The sequence below is a fragment of the Pteropus medius genome, unplaced genomic scaffold (assembly GCF_902729225.1).
Source record: "Pteropus medius unplaced genomic scaffold, Ma_sr-lr_union100, whole genome shotgun sequence".
Classification (NCBI taxonomy): domain Eukaryota; kingdom Metazoa; phylum Chordata; class Mammalia; order Chiroptera; family Pteropodidae; genus Pteropus; species Pteropus medius.
The window spans coordinates 2,537,972-2,555,619 of NW_024349800.1; the positions used below are offsets into that span (position 1 = coordinate 2,537,972).

The 17,648-nt window shown below is 35.5% G+C and overlaps 1 protein-coding gene across 24 annotated transcripts in view; it reads left to right on the plus strand.

The window, feature by feature from the left end:
- Nucleotides 1-17,648, plus strand: part of SETD5 (SET domain containing 5) — a 73,670-nt gene that overhangs the window by 43,714 nt on the left and 12,308 nt on the right. For 15 of the 24 annotated variants that reach the window (XM_039886615.1, XM_039886614.1, XM_039886621.1 and 12 more), the window contains 8 exons: nucleotides 580-689; nucleotides 1,589-1,838; nucleotides 2,211-2,294; nucleotides 3,031-3,285; nucleotides 3,959-4,279; nucleotides 4,668-4,910; nucleotides 10,248-10,377; nucleotides 16,857-17,113. In XM_039886615.1, the coding sequence (XP_039742549.1) occupies nucleotides 580-689; nucleotides 1,589-1,838; nucleotides 2,211-2,294; nucleotides 3,031-3,285; nucleotides 3,959-4,279; nucleotides 4,668-4,910; nucleotides 10,248-10,377; nucleotides 16,857-17,113 (1,650 nt within the window). The remainder of the gene's footprint in view (nucleotides 1-579; nucleotides 690-1,588; nucleotides 1,839-2,210; nucleotides 2,295-3,030; nucleotides 3,286-3,958; nucleotides 4,280-4,667; nucleotides 4,911-10,247; nucleotides 10,378-16,856; nucleotides 17,114-17,648) is intronic. The other 9 variants (XM_039886625.1, XM_039886623.1, XM_039886628.1 and 6 more) reach the window with 1 other exon arrangement.

The following is a 17,648-nucleotide window of genomic DNA, read 5'->3' on the forward strand; positions in this document are numbered from 1 at the left end:
GAGCAAGGAATGGATTTTCTTTAGAGGGACAGAAGTGGGGAAAAGCAAGTTAGCGTTTGCTAAAGAAAGCATGAGACTGGATAAGAAGTCATATTAAGACTGGGTAAGAAGTTATATTAAAGAAGTTACCATATAATAGAAAAATATGTCATTAGGCCCCAAACTAAGCTGTGTGGTTGCAGGTTTTTTTTTTAATTTTTAGGTAATAGTCTTGTAAGAGAGATTCTTGACATTTCTAGAATTGATTACCTCGGTGCGTAATCCATGCACCCATATCAAATGTGGCAAGAAAATCCACAGAACTTTTCTTGTAGTCTACAGAATTTAAATTCTCTCAAAACAGCTTTATGATGTAGAGCACTGATTTTACCCTGATTTCTAATATCTCAAGGTTTACTTATTGAAGAAATAGCATACATTTTCTAACAATTACTATATAATAGTTTCAAATGAAATGATGGAATTACATAACAGACTAACTCTAAGTGGAGAGAAACTAATTTGGATAAAAAGTTTTATTCTTTTGGAGAGTTCCTGGTCTTTATGATAAATTATCAAACATAAGCCTTGTTCACACAGGTGAGACACATGATTGCAGATGGAATGATTCACCTGTGTATCTATGCTGTGTCTGCCATTACCAAGGATGCTGAGGTCACCATAGCATTTGATTATGAGTACAGTAACTGGTAAGACCTCTAAAACCTTTCCTAACATGAATAGCCTTGTCTTACATATTAAGTTATTAAGTCTACTTTTGTGCCAGATCTGTCTCTTTTTTTTTTTTTTTTTTTTTTTTTTACTCACATCTTTCATGAGTTTTGTATTTTCTGCCTAGAAATTGTGGTGGAAAAGATAGAGCCCTAAGGCATTTTGGCTTTTTTTTTTTTTTTTTTTCTTTAGAGACTTAGGTACATAGTGTGATACTGCTCACCAGGCTCCTACCCAAGGGTATTTTAGCTTAGGCCTCTATAGCAAGAATAGCGAAAAGGATATGTAAAGACACTTCTAGAAATTGCAGCAGCATCTGTTGTTATGCACACAGCACTTGTGCCAGGGGCCATACTTACTCAAAGCATGCAATCTAGTTATATGTGACAATGCAGAAGAACAGATAGCTAGCTGGTCAAAGATGACTGTGATGGGTTTTGTAAAATCAATGCTTTTTTCCCTTGGTCTTTGTAGGCAGAAAAGGTTATGTGGTAAATTGAATGTTTGGCACATGTACAGGAAGAAAAGATATTAATAACAAGTCGGTAAAAGGCTATTTTGAAGATAGTTAGAAGAGGAGTATGGCCACCTCAGACTGTCACTGATTCACTGCCCACCAAATAGCATAAAGAAGTTGGGAGAATGTAATTTAGTTCAGACTTTCCTTTCCACTGACCATATATAGGGGAAGAATTGGGGTTATATAGAGAAAAAACAGAATACTGAAAGTATTCGTAGAACTTTCTAATGTCTCTGTTTAACTTATTTAAAGATAACACTGGAGGAAATTATTATACTAATATTTCAAGAGAATAAATAATGTAACTGATATTTGAGGGTACTGTGACTGACACTTTTGGTTGTTTCTTTGGAGCAGTAATTACAAAGTGGACTGTGCATGTCACAAGGGGAACCGGAACTGCCCTATACAGAAAAGGAATCCCAATGCTGCAGAACTGCCACTCCCACCTCCCCCAAGCCTGCCCATCATTGGAGCAGAGACAAGACGGAGAAAAGCACGGCGGAAAGAGCTAGAGATGGAACAGCAGAATGAGGTTCTGGAAGAGGATACCAACCCTCAGCCAGAACAAGTTCCTGATAAAGTGACTGTATCCAGTGACCAAGAGGTAATCTCCCCTGGCCAGAGGCTATCGCTGTGTTACTGATTCTCTCCAAATGAAGAGGATTCCAGGTTGCCACATATTATTTCATATAGGGAATCTATAGTAACACTTAATGCCCTTCATATCAAGGTGGATGCATGTTTATTCACTCTATCTTATATTTTTGAATGTCAGGAACATCCTTTCAGCTACTTTCCAGGTCTCAGTCCAGAGAATGGGGCTTACCATCTGTGTTTACTGTGTGGCTTCACATGAGTAACACTATAAAGTGCTAGAAATTGTTCCTACAGAGTTTCAAGCTACGGCGGAGGCGGGGGGGGTGGCCATTTTTTCAAGAGCTTAAGAGTACAGCTGAATATTGCATCTATCTTCAAGGAAATAGACAATCCAGAAGAAAAAACAGAAGAAGAGAAAGATGATGTCACAGATGACCAAGAGAACCCAGCTCATAGCAGGAGGGTAGGTACCTTCTAACAGCTTTTTGTTCCTACTGACTCCTGTCACCTGTAGTATGTATGGCCCTTCTATTCTGAGTTTATATTATCTCATTTCTTTGACAACATACTGTACTATCGCCTATGGGTTATAATTTGGGCTTTTTCTGTAGATTTCCTTTTTTTTTTTCACAGACACATATAGTAGTTGTTTAATGGCTATTATCTGATGATGGTCTTAAGGAGCTTCTTACTAACAATATCATTTCCAAAACACACTGCCTGGTCGAAACAAAATGTCTCTGTTGGGGCTACTTGCTCTGACTCGGGAATTTTTGAAGTTTGTGTGAATTTTCACATTTAAAAATCCCTGTCAGTCACATGGATTCAAAAAAGTCTACCTTTTTGCTTAATCCATGTATGTTTTTTCTGTCCCTGAGTTTAAGAAAATCTACTTGATTATTTTGGAACTCTGAAAATAACAGAGGAATATTGGTTTTGATGGCTATTTTTTCTTTATATTAAAGTTTCAGAATAGCTGGCCTTCTTTGAAAAGTTCAGGTTTGACCTAGCCTTCCTTTACAACTCTAACACTTAAACATTTTATTTTTAGTTTTTACCTTTTTTTTCCTCAAGTTAAATGTGTTGTCTTACTGGTAGTTTTTATAAATGTCTATAAATTTTCATTAATAATATTTCTAAAAAGCTGTCCCCTTCTCCTGGCTAAGGCTTCTTTCTGTGCTAATGCTATTTCTTTCTAGACCCGGGAAGATAGGAAGGTTGAAGCCATCATACATACTTTTGAAAACTTAGAGAAAAGAAAGAAGCGGCGGGATCAGCCCTTGGAACAATGCAACTCTGACATAGAGGTTACTACCAACGCCTCAGAGACGCCTGTAGGGGAAGAAACAAAAACTGAAGCCCCTGAATCTGAAGTTAGTAACTCCTCAAACGTTGCCATCCCAAGCACCCCACAGAGTGTTGGAGTGAACACCCGGAGGTCTTCCCAAGCTGGGGTAAGAGATGAAAAGACTCCAGGCCTTCGACAGCCTTGCTTTTGCTAATAAGTCACCTGTCTTTTGGAATGGTTAAAGTCAGCATTTTCAGCTTTGCCTCGTGTTGTAATAAGGCCGTTTTCATCAGCTGATATGTGGGATTCAGAGAGAGAGAATGACTAGACACTTAGACTAGAATGGAACTTCATACTATTTCTGCCAGATAAACTTTGGTGGTGAGTTCATAAAAATCATTTGGTTTCTCTTGGCCCTTCTGTCTAGCACAGTTATGCACCTTTCATGGTATTCTCAGGATAAACTCACCTTTCCCTTCCCTACCCTAGCTGTGAATTCTAAGCCTTAAGCTAAAACCTTAGTATCTGGGAAAGAAACAAAAGGAGTATTATCTTTGCTAAGAAGCCTAAAATTAGGTGTCTTCCTTCAGCTGACTTTTGACCTGTTTTATAAATAACTTATGAGAAAAAGAAATAGCTAACTGAGATATCTACCTACAGCCTCTTTAGCTAATTTAAATGTATAAATTTTTGTAAGGATTACATTTGAAATTAGTGTTTGTAAATGTTCACTCTTTTCACCAGTAAATATTCAGAATGCTTAAAGTGAATAGAAAACTGGATAGAATGTTTGCTGACGAGAAATGTCTGATAAGTATTTTACTCTGCTATTGTTATAGGATATTGCTGCAGAAAAACCAGTTCCCAAACCACCTCCAGCAAAGCCTTCTAGGCCCCGACCGAAGAGTCGAATTTCTCGGTACCGGACCAGTTCAGCCCAAAGACTAAAGCGTCAGAAGCAGGCCATTGCACAGCAGGCAGAGTTGTCACAAGCTGCCTTGGAAGAGGGAGGAAATAATAGCTCAGTAACTCCTACTGAAGCCGGAAGTATAGACAGTTCAGGAGAAAACAGGCAATTAACAGGGTCTGACCCAATAGTGGTATCAGTTGCTGGATCCCACATCAACCGTGCTGCATCTAAATACCCCAAAACCAAAAAGGTAAGTCATGAATACATCTTCATAAATCTAGTCTGGTAAGGGCTATGTCTTAGGAAAGTGAGAGGACCTGTAATTCCCCAGAAAGTGTTATTAAATTAAATTTTCAGATAAAATACTTTGGTGCAGAGGCTGAAACCATCCTACTACCATGTTTTTGTTCCCATAATTTTTAAGCAGAGCTAAATTGCTAATATCTGGAATTATTCCTTCCTTGGTGATCACAGGGAGGGTGAAGGAAGACATCTTGCATTCTGAATGCCCAATTCATGCTTTCTACAGCTACTGTCCCTATTTCCTAGTTTCTAGATGAATTTGTCTTTATGAGCTGCACTGCTGCCTCTGGCTTTTACATCTGTAGCATCAACTAACGATCTCTTTTTTACCTTAGTATCTAGTTACAGAATGGTTGAATGACAAAGCAGAGAAGCAAGAATGCCCTGTTGAGTGCCCTTTACGTATCACCACGGACCCAACTGTACTGGCAACGACCCTGAACATGTTACCGGGTCTTATCCATTCCCCGTTAATTTGCACCACCCCCAAACACTACATTCGCTTTGGCTCACCCTTTATCCCCGAGAGGCGTCGAAGGCCCCTTCTGCCTGATGGCACTTTCAGCTCCTGTAAAAAGGTATGTCTATGTTTATTTTTAACCTAGGATGTCTGTAATCATGACATATCTAATGTTCTCTAGTTAGCCACTCTCTGCCCTTGTGAATTTATCATGAGGTAGTTGTTCATCCGTGAATACTGATGCATCGAATGTCAGTGGGACTAAGGTGGGGCGTATACTGCATTTTTGGTGCTCTGTTTATGAGTATTCACTGTTGTCTTTTCTGAGCCTTTGAGGTTACTAAGTTGAGAGCACATGGCATTTGATGCCTGGGTAGGGAGGGATGTTTTGTGTGTACTCTTGTAGTATTGGTTAACATGTCCATTCGTGACTATTGAGTGAGATTGGGCCCCGAATACTCTAGAGCACTGTTGCTTAAGTAAAAAATGATCGAATTATGTTTTAAATTAATTCAATCACTGTTATCATTTGAATGCAAGTAGAGGAATGTCCTATTAAAATTGACATAATTTCTGTTCCTTGATCAAATGACAAGTTGGACTGTTTATTCCCTAGTGAATATGGAACCTACTATAAAATTCATTTTCTCTCTCTCTCTCTCTCTCTTTCTCTCTCCTCTCTAGTTACATACTGTTTTTGGATCTAGTGGCAGTAGTGTTTGATGGTTGTTTGTTTTTTGGAATGCTCTTTCTTAATTCCCAGAAGCCCCAAATATTTTCCAAAGGTGTCTCTCTGGAATAGATCACTCCCTCAGACTGTAATGTCATTTTTGTGTTTCTAGAAGTATAGGACACCCTTTCATTTGGTCTTCCTTTGAGGTAGAGTCTGTTCCCTGGAACACCCTTTTCTCTTATCCTCAGATCTGGATTCAGGCTGCCTTCCTCAGTGTCTGCCATTGCCCTCCTCCACTGGCATCACGTACATGAGGATGCTGCATGTAGATTATTTGATGTGATGAAGTCTCCAACTCCAGGCAGGTCTTCCCTGACTCCTCCAAACTTAAAGCTTTTCTCTTTCCCCAAAGAGCAGAAAGTACTTCTTGGGGGAGGGGGGCATGAAAGATGAGCCAGAGTGGTGTGGGATATGGAGGGGAGGGCAACAGGGATCTGCGCACAAAGGAAGGACCCTATCACTGAATGAGCCACATACACTAAAAAAAGTCTTCCCTAATCACACATCTTACCTAAATATTTAAGTCACTTATTGGTTTACTTGAGGGAAATTCCCAAGTAGAACTCCTAAAGAGAAATTTTGACCACAAGGTATTTGCCAAAAGAGTTTGTAGATAATGCAGTAACATAAATAACTTTCAGTTGTCAGAAATAACAATGAAAACTTTCTTAAGAAAAAAATAGACTAGAAATTTACCTAGGTAATAAAGGAGCGTTGGGTCTCTGGGGATACTTTCTTACACCAAGCCACTTATCTTGGATCTTAGTGATTATCTGAGAAGGAAAAACAAATGTTTGCCAATTATCAAGCTTTATGATTACCCTTATTCTGTGATAATTAGTTGTAATAACTCTGGTATGACATGGGAAACTAACCTTTCTATGACATTTTGCTCAGTCCCTTATTAATAGTAACAGATCAAAATCTTAACTGCATTTTCAGAGTAGTATTGAACAATTAGAGAAAGTATAGATATGGTCTTTAGTTTGGAGGAGCAAGTTAAGAGATGGCTCAATATATATATGAAAGAAACTTTCTTTTTTCTGTTTTTGACTGGATATACTACTAGACTTCTAAAGGTGTTAACTGTTGAAGCATCTTATCAAGCAAGGTAGTAGAATCTCCTATTTCAGTTCTTCACAAAGGGTAGACAGTTATTTAGTACAGATTAATAGTGAAGTCCAAATTGTAAATAGTATGGACTAGCCTCTTGAAATGATGCCTTGATCATTCTGGTGCTGGGCTATGGTCTTCTGTTCCCATCTTGCTTTTCCAACTAGCAGAGTCCTGTAAAAACCAAAATGTCTATGAATTTGACTTCAAATCTGATAGAATATCCATTTCTTAGAGCTTTTTTTTACATGGTTATGGTTTAGAACTTGTATCTATATAGTTCATCTTTGTATCTCAACTGGCAACAGATAGAAGTTCCATTTAACTCGTCCATACTATATTCTCCAAATGCGTCTGACCGTCCTTAGTCTTGTTTTATATGAGCTCCACTTAGGCACTTTCATCTATATGTATCATACCAGTCTTCAGGAAAAGTTCAGGCTATGTATGCTGAATTATCATAGTAAAATTACCTTACTTAAATTGGATCTTGTTTAAGTTTAGATCTGAATTGTTTATGTTTAAATCACAGCTTTAAGATTTGCTGTTCACATATCAAGATTATACTATAAAACCAGAATGTAGCTTTTTATGGGGCAACACTAATGAAAATGGGTCTTTTATTTAGAAATCGAACTCAGCTTTATCCTGGATGAGGATGGAGAAGAGTTATTTGTAGATTGCTTAGAAAGTATTTAGTGTAGGACCTGAGAAGATTTCCATAATTAAACTGACGAGAAAAACCATCTTCCGCAGGATTAGTTAAAACAGTATATATTCTTAATAGGCCTACTGTTTCATATCTAATTAAAGGAGGTAAAAGGCTCATAAGTTAAACTTGGTGTAAAGTTGCATGTGTATATTTGCACCCAGATTTGTAGAGTATTTGGCAGAACATTTTATGATGCCCCTGGAGTGTCTAAAGTAAATTGAATCATAGTTCTTAAAAAGCATGTTATGGTATGTATATCTTTCATTGAGCCTTGCTTCAATCCTTATTTTAGAAAGGAAGCATTTATAAGTGGCTAACAAGTCTTTCAGTGGTGTCCTTCCTTGTTCTCTCTAAATCTTCTCTAAACTTACCTTGTTCTCTCTAAATCTTCTCTAAACTTACCTTATGGGTCATTTAGTCTCCCAGACTTCTTAGAAAATCAGCCTGATTGAAAATGAAACACTGTGCTTTGCATTGCTCTTTCATTGTATACATTGGAGGATTATTAATCTCTCTGTCTCTATACATAGCATTGAAATTCAACTAAACAAGTCCTCACTGAACATGTGTACCCAGTTCTGTGCTATAAGCTGTCTTCACATATATTGTCTTACTTAGCCTATTGTCTTACATGACAACCCTGTGAAGTTGGGATTATTGGCCACAATTTACAGATCAGAAGCTTTGGCTCAGAAGCGTTCAGTAACTTGCCCGGAGTTAGGTAGGTAATAAAAGACAGCCAAGTTTCAACCTAGATCTTTGGACTCCAGAACCCAAATTACTTCCTTACTCTTTTATCCTTTAAAGCAGTAGTCTCCAACATTTTTGGCATCAGGGACCGGTGCTTCTATGAGACTCTAATGCCCGATGACTTGAGGTGGAGATGAGGCAGTGATGCTAGTGATAAGGAGCAGCTACAAATAAAGATGAAGCTTCGCTTGCTCTCCTGCTGCTCATCTCCTGCTGTGTGGCCCAGTTTCTAACAAGCCAGGGACTGATACCAGTCCATGGCCCAGGGTTTGGAGACCCCTGCTTTAAAACATTTCTCACTCATCTCTGAGCTTCCTAAACAACTCTTTCATACAGAGTTTCAGAGAAAGAAGAAATATTCTTTTGATCTTAGTTAACTGTAGCTAGAACTCAGAGTTGGGGTGTCTGAAATTAATTTATTATCTATAGGGATGATTAGAACTTGTTAGATACAAACAAATGTTCATATTACTTTTTTATGGGCTCTAAAATACCATGTGGACATAACAGTAGGGCCAGGAGGGAGGAATGGGTTAGGTCATGTTTGCTGTGTTTGACCTTATATCTAATCATAGCAGCATCTTACTCCTCAGAATGCCCGTGTCCTGGTTTTATTTTCCCTTTTTGTAGTCATCAGATCCAGAATGTAAATTCTTTTATGGGTGTATTGTATCTGTTGACAAGGAAATAAAGAAATTAATTTATCTAGTAGAAAAGCACAGTAACCTCAGTTATCTGAATCCTGTTATCTGCTCTGAAAAGAAAAACTTGTACTAAACTGCAACAAATGATTTTTTACCCATTTTCTTCTGGGCCTAATTTTTCTCATCTATACAGTGAGTGCTTTGGACAAGATTATCTCTACAATCTTCTAAGTCGTAAGGAGATATGGTTCTGACAGTTTGTCTTTACATGAGTATTCTGTATAAAGCAATTTATTCTTGGTCTCGTTTTGACCTGGTCATGTCCTACAATGTTGATGTGATCCACTTGACCATTGAGATCTCTTTTTTATATACCTATTTGCTCTTACCTCATGTTTTCAACTTTATTTTTGCTTTCATTTGGCAGACTACAGTGCCATTTACATGATGTAAAATTTTTCTTGGTGAAATTTTTTTCACATTATTTCCTAAGTTTCTAAGAGGATAAATCGACTAGACTTGCTCTTTGGTGAAGAGAATATTTACTTACCTGTAATACTTGTTCTCTAAAGGTGTAAAATTATAATCACCTTTGCTCTTCCTATTTGGGGGAGGGTCTGACTCAGAAATTGATGTTTATCAAAATTCGATCTGTCTTATGTCAGGGCAGGAGAGCCACAGAGTGGTGAGCAACCTACAACTGTGTATCTTAAGAGAACACAATTACAGGTAAGAAATTTTCTCTCTTCCACAGGATGCATAATTTTATTACACTAATCTTCACAGGCTTACTTTCTGACCTAAATTTATTCCTCCTTTAGATTCCAATATTCACTACAAAAAATGTGACTGATTAAGAGAGCTCCTTTTGACTTTTTCCCCTTTTTGATTTCTGCAGGTCATTCTGGTGATTTTCATTATTCATGCATAATTTAACCAAACCACTTGATAGGGAGAAAAAACTCAAGGATATTCCATTTGATAGTAGACGTTTTAGAAGTATTTTCGTAGTGAAGAGCTATTTGTTCTCATTCAAAGTCTTCCTATGAATCTTTTCTATTACTTCCTCAGATATCCCCAGCACAGGGTAGGCTACTCTTAAAAGACCTTTTATCTTCCTTCTAGGCACTTATTTTATGTACTAGTTTTATCTATATGATCTGAGTCTTTCTTAAATGCTAAGATTTCTTTCTTCCCATTTACCCCATTCTAAACCATATGAAAAGTTGAGTAGTAATCATTTTTTATTGGTTTTGATATTTTGATGAGATGTCATTATGTGTAATCCAGGTTTTCTCAATTTTGCGCAGTAGAAGGAATTGATGAGGCAATATTCTAATGTGCTGAAACACAAGGCAAAAAAATTACTTGACTGTGGAATTGAATGTGTTGGATTGCATCTCTCACCAGTTGATATGTAATGATTTGGTTAATGCATTTAAAATAGGTATACTAAATAGTTTTAAATGATTATTAACAATTCCCTGATTTTTCCCATTATAGCGCTGGATAAAGCAAGCCTTGGAAGAAGGAATGACTCAAACATCATCTGTACCGCAAGAGACTAGAACTCAGCATCTATACCAAAGTAATGAGAATAGTAACACTTCTAGTATCTACAAAGACAATGCAGGTATGTACTTTTTGGAATATATGAGCAACGATTATTTCAGGTCCACATAAAAAATTTCAGTATGAGTATTTTAAAAAGTCTGATACAAAGAGGAAATAGCTTTGCTCTCTAAATAGTTACTTTACATCTGTCTTTACAGAGGAAGAAAGAGATCTCAAGTCAGGGATCAGTTTTCCCAGGACGACAAAGAAGGAACTAGACAGTGTACAGATAACAGCAGAAATGGTTATTAAAAGGTTAGATACATTTAAAGTAGTAAGTTTAGGAAATCTTTATCCATATTTATAAGAGGGAAAATAAAGATGTGTGGGACACTGTTGTAGGTTATTGAGTTGGGTATGGCTTGGTTCAAGGGTCAGGAGATGAATGAAATAAATAAGAAATTACTATGAATTGGTTGTTTTTAAAAGTGCTTGCACAGTTAGCAAAAATTTTTTTAGAGGACATGGCCCTGAATCTAATTTAAAGTCCTCATAAATTTTTAAACTACAGGATCATGAAAAGTCATCTTATCCATTGTTTTTCACAGTGACTCTTGCAAGGAGTTTGATTAAATTGCAGTTGAAAGCATTGGTGCATGAACTTGTGACACCAACTTACTTATTTTGAAACATTCTTTTTACCAGTTTCTCCTGCCAATATTAGCTTAATCGAAAAGTTCTCTGTGATTTTCATAAGTTTATCTCTAAATTTTGTGGTTATTATGCAATCAGAGCAAAATGCCAAAATAAATTAGATGCTAAAAGTCATATAAGGCTACAGCTAACATGATAATATTTCAGATTTTCATAAAAACCACTTCATTTCTATTCATCGACCTACTGAGTAAATACAAACTTAAATAGATTTGTCTAATATCTACTTTATATTAAAATTTTGTATAATGTATTTGGGGGAAAGTAGGCTACTGTGTTTCAAAATTCACCATCACCACTTCCCCCCAAATTATTGACTTAGTATATTCTTCTGTCTCTGGATTGGATTAAACCTTACAAATTATCATATGTGTAATCCCAAGATAAAAATCCCACCGTGGAACATCTGGAATATAAATGATAATGTATATTTAAAGTACTTTACTCACTTCTTCAGAGATTTAGGGAAATTTACTCAAACCAGATGTCCTTGAATATTATCAATTTATTGGCAACCTTTACGGTATAGTGAGAATATATAACTTAACTGAAATCTTCCATTTAGTATGCACACATATGCACATTTGTATTTGTGTATGATGTGTGTCCATATTTGAAGTTTGGAAAGGGAGGTTGTGTAGCAGTTCATGTCCTGACCAGCAAAGACTCCTAAAAAAAGTGCCTGTGTTACTATGTGCCTTGTTTGGAATGGAATTGGGGCTGTTAGTTACCAACCCCTATTGAACTTAATGCTTTCATCTCTAGCAGTGAGGAACATGCAAAGGACACACCTTGCCCTTAAGTAGCAACATAAATAGATGGACAGTGTTAATTCAAACCAAGCAGTTGTCAAATGGGTGATTTGTATATTGCTACAAGTTCGTGTAATTATTTTTACACGGAATTATTTTTATTTCTTGGTTTAGGAGTTTTGTTTGTTTGGGGGGTGGGGCGTTGTTGGTTTGTTTGTTTTCTCAAAAAGACCAAGGAGATGTTGATCAAGAAAGGTAGACAGATCGATATAGTAGAAAGACTCCAACAGACCTGAATTCAAAGACCAGCTTTACCCTTTATTAACTATATGATGTTGGGCAAGTTACTAAACATATCTGAGCCCAATGTGTAAATGGGAATAGTAATATCTGCTTCATAGAACTAATAGGATATTAAATTAAATGATATGTATAAAGTGCTTAGTACAGTATCAGGCCTATAAGAGGAATTATTACTGTCAATATTCGAACTCTTTCTTGTTGAGCATTTATAGAGCATTTACAGAAATTAGACATGACAGACAGTACCTTAAAGATTAAAGATTCTAATTTCCTAAAAGCTAAAGTTGTCTAGAAATGAAAGATATTTCTATTGAGCTAGGTAAGTTTATAATATTCATTATTTATAAATTATGTGAATATATACCTAGGAGAGCCTAAAAATCTACTGAAAAATGTAGAATTAATAAGTTTAATAAGTGGTATATATGCAAAAATTAATAGCATTTATGTGCTAAGAAAATTAATAAAGAAAATTTTTTATTCCCGAAATTAGCAAAACTAAGAAACTGCCTAGGAATAACATTAGTGGGACATGTAGAGCAAACTATTAGTGGGAAATATTTTTAAAGTCTTGAGGAAATGAAAAGAAACTTCATATTTCTTAATGGAAAGAGTAAATGTAATCAATTAGTATATCTCTTATTTGCACATGCTCGCATGCTCTCTCTTTCTCTCTGACGATATAGTTTCCATCAAACAAGCTTGTTTTTGAAATTTGATTAAATGATATTGAGGTTTATCTTAAAAAAAAAAAGAAATGAACCAAGAAAAAAATTGAAAAGGAATAATGAGACATACACTTCCTGTGAGTATAAAACTTGCTTCTAATATGAAGCTGGAAGCTAGTAATTAAATTAGTTCAGTGCTAGTCCAAGAAAATATCTTATTTGGGTGATAGAAAAGATTAAGATTCTTGCCAAAGCAAATTCTACACATATTTAAATACTTCTTTAAATCAAACTTGGATAAACAATGTTTCTTTTTCTATATTGTCTCTGAAATAACAGAGGATAAATATATTGGGAGAAAGGATTTGCAATAAAAATGACACGGAGTACTATCCCTACTAACAATTTGGTAAGATTTATCATAGGTATTAAAAATATTCATACTCCTTAATCTAGTAGTTGTTCTTCTAGGTATCTATTCTACAGAAATAAGTGTGAACCAAAATTTTGGCACAAAGCATTAGTCATAGAATTATTGATAATTGCAAAAATATAGGATAAAGACAACTTGGATTTCAGTTGATAAAGGAATGAAAGAATTAGTGGTTAATGAACTACTATGCAGGATCATTAAAATTTTTTACTCAATTCATTTTATTAAATTAACCCCCCCCAAAAAAGCGTAATATTACTTCTGAATTAGATTTCAGTGATCTGAATCTTGAATCTATAAGATTATTAAAAGAATAGGTAGTATATTATGACTAAATAAAATTTCTCCTTGGAATATACGAGTGGTTCACTATTATTTATATAAATAATTTATTAGCAGGCCAATTGAAGGAGGGAAAGTAATAGCATAGTAAATGAATTTAATGATTAATAATAAAATAAAATTACTTTTATTTATATCTGTCTGAAAACAGTTGCCAGTTATGACGTATCTGGAAAAAAAATTAACAGAAAAACTGGTGGAGATCAAAAGGGTAGCTGGGTACAAAAATATATAAATATTTTCTTATACATTAACAATAACATTGAGTTAACATAAAGGGAGAAATACGTCCAATCCACAGTAGTAACCAAAAAATAGAAAACACTAGAGAGTAAACCTAATTAGAAATGTGATGAATCTGTATGAAGAGGTATATAAGTGAAGGCATGAGTAGCTGAAAGTTCATGCCATGGTGCTGTGAATTCTCCCCAGATTACTCATGAATTTAATACAGCACCAATTAAAATTCTAACTTTAGAGGGTGGTAGATCAACATGGTTGACAAATGATTTTTATAGTTCAGTGACATGAACAAATTTGCTAGAATAGTCAAAATAGTTTGGAGAGCTAGAGCAGAATAACTGGTATTGCCCAAACAATTTTACTTAAAACTGTATGTCGATATTAATGCTGTTTGGACAGCAAGTATACAAAATAACATTGAGAACTAAGCCCAGTATGTATATAACAGGGTCTAATAGAGTAAATATCATATTTCAAATCCAGAGAAATTATAGTTCTATAATTATAAAATATTTTGGAAGAATGGTAGCCATTTGGCATATAAAAGAAATAATCACTATCCTGTACTCTATTTGAGTTAAAAAATTAAATATAGAGATAAAACATTATATAGCTAAAAAAAAGAATAAAATTAAAAGGCAGTTAGCAAACTGAGAAAATATAATTATGTTTGACAAAGTGTCAACATCCTTATTATTTAAAGAGCCATTGAAAATGAAGAACAAAATCAAAACCTCTAGAATGCAGGCTAAAGAACATGAGCTGACAATTCACACAAGAATAAATATAAAGCTAGTGAGTCTGTAGAAATATTTTTTTCATTTAACAGTTCTACGTCTAGACATTTGTTCTAAAAAATAAATTCAGAAATGTGTAAGAACAAGATTATTGGTCATTGAGGCATATTTGTAATAGCAAAAAAATTTTTGAAAAGTACTTAAATTAGTTAAATTTTAATAATATGAATGCCATACAGCCATTAAAAGCTAATTGTAGATTTCTGTTTATTGTCATGGAAAGAACTTTACCATGTATTTCTGAGTGAAAGTTGTAGGTTGTTGAGCAGTGCGATCTAGGCAAGAGTTAATAAGGCCATCTTAAGAAAGAGGTCTAGAGGAAAATACACCAGGAGATTAGCAGCGCATTAATTACTGGTGGACGGGGAGGGGTGTAAAAATGTCGTGTGTTTAAATATGTGGATGTTTGTTTATATAGACTTGGGAAGCGTTTGAGTAAAGGTTAAAAATGATAAAAGATAGATAGGTTTAACCACATAAAATTTGAAAGCTCTGTATGACAGGAAAGATGAAGCTTGAAAAAACTTTTTCATAAGTATAGTGCTTTCAATAGAAAAAAGTAGGTAAATGACCACTGGCCCATAAACTTCACAAAGGCGGCGGACATTAGGCATGTTTTGTTGAATATGATTATCATAATACTCAGTAAATATATGTTACGTGAATAACCTGTAAGTTGATTTGAGAGAGTTCACTTGTACTTTCTAACTTTACTGCAATGAACTTCATCACTTATATAATTGCCTTTAGTAGTTACAGTGTTGGACCTAGCAATATAGAGGTGTTTTAAAAGATTGACTGTTTCAGACTCTTGAAATATAGAGAAGGTATTCTAAATATAAGTCATGAATCACATGTTTGTTTGTTTTTATACCTAGGCACTTTTCAAAAGGAGAAAAGAAAAATAAGAAAATTTAGTATGTGGAACAAAAGGAAAATTCGAATATACTTCCAATCTAGGAAAATAAATTCTCAGATATCAGAAAGGAAAATATGCATCTCCAGTACTTTTTGCATTGTACTTCTGTTTCAGCTACTGTAGTTCAGTGTCTCCTAACTCTGTTATCTACTCCATTAACTCTAAATGGTTTCCCAGTGTCTAATCTTATCTTAACCATTGTTGCCAGAGTAATCTTCCTGAAGGATAGCTCAGATCATGACCTACTGTCCCAAAATGTGCCCTCAAAGGCCTAGGGTAAATGTTACTCCTTCTGCCAAGCTGGGGGGATATAATTTAACCTAGTGTTTAAGAACATAGATAGGAGCCAGATTATCTCGTCTTTGTCTCTCTACACATCACATTCCTCATCTTTTAAATGAGGATGATAATAATAGTGCTGGATTTATGGAGTTGTTCAGATTAAATCTGATAATTCATATAAAGCCTGAACTATAGTGCCTGCTACATAATAAGTACTTAAAAGCATAATTATTTTTCACTAACAACGCAGCGTGATCACCTCTGTTGAGATTCTTAAACTTATATTAAACATGTTTTACATGTATTTTCTCTCATACATAAATTTGTAAGCCCCTTTAAATAGACTACATGATGATCATTTCCCCCATATAACCTCATTCAGTGGTTTTCATATAGTAGGTATTAAGTAAATAAATATCTTTTAACTGCTGTAAATAATAAAAGTTAATTTTTCCTCTGAGAAAGCGAGATAGGTACTTTGGCCTAAGTGGTCACTGAAACAGAGTAGTAACTTCCTTTTTAAGTGGACCTAAGCAGTATAGAAAGTAGGATATTCTTATGAGAAAAAGTACTAACCTAGTTTTTGAAAATGGCTGGGAGTTTTTATAGAAATTTCACAGTTTGAAGCACTCTAGAAACTAGGGGCTAGGTATGGATCAGGTAATCATGTGTAACTTTCCTACTAAAGCAGACTGTTAGAGAAAGCTGCTGGGAAATGGCAAAAAATAAATAAGAGAAGATAAAAGAAGTATTAGCATTTCAGAAGCTTGTACTGGTGACAGTTAAATAGAGGATGATTTTAACAAAGTGACACAGATTTGGGATTTTTGGAAACTCAGTGTAAAAAAAATTATATTTTGCATTGAAAGAGATTAATTAGCTCCATGATCAGTCAGAAGTGTCCGATTCATCTGGCAATTTTCTGGAAAATAGTTTTGAAAATGACTTTAAGTGTGGCAATTAAGCTTCTTTGGGCTTTTGGTTTGATGGCAGGAGATAACAATGGGATGAGGCAAAAGAGGAGTTAAGAGCCATTGTGGGTTATAGATTAATGGCTTTATTACAGAGCCTCCTTTTAAGCTATGGTTTTGTCCTCTCATCCAAGCTTTGTATTTCACAGACTTGTTGAGTCCATTAAAGAAATGGAAGTCTCGCTATTTGATGGAGCAGAATGTCACCAAGTTACTGAGACCTCTTTCTCCAGTCACACCACCCCCTCCCAATCCAGGCTCAAAGAGCCCCCAGCTGACCACACCTGGCCCATCTCACCCAGAAGAGGAATGTCGAAATGGATACAGCCTCATGTTCTCACCAATCACATCTCTTACTGCTAGTCGCTGCAATACTCCTCTGCAGTTTGAGGTGATTTGGGTTTGGTTATTGGGAGTGCTGAATATGAAGTCATCATTTACACCTCATTTCAAATATAATATCATTTCAAATGCTTCTTTACTATGTTCCTTGCCTGTCTCACCAAGAGAATGGGAAACCTCAGGGTCAGTGTGAACTGTTAACCTGATAGCCTCTCATCTTGGCAGTCTCTGTACTTCCAAAATAGGAATAATTCTACCACAGATGACATTTGTTTGCCTTTTGCATGCAGTCCATCAGTCTCTTAACTTCAGGTAGTAAGCATGCTAGATCTCCATCTTTGTCTTTAGTCTATACTTTGGTTAACATAGGCCTCTGGCTGCCGCGTTATCATTAATGATACCAGCCTAAGAACTCATAACAATCGTTTCTGTTTCTAGGCTAAATCAGTGAAGTGTCTTTCCCTGTTGTTTTCTAGTCTCATTATGGCCTCAGTGAACAGAAATTTAGAAAGCATTGGGATATGATATATGGCAAGTGAGAGGTTTTTTCCTACTTCAGGTTACTTTTCCATCTTATAATGTGT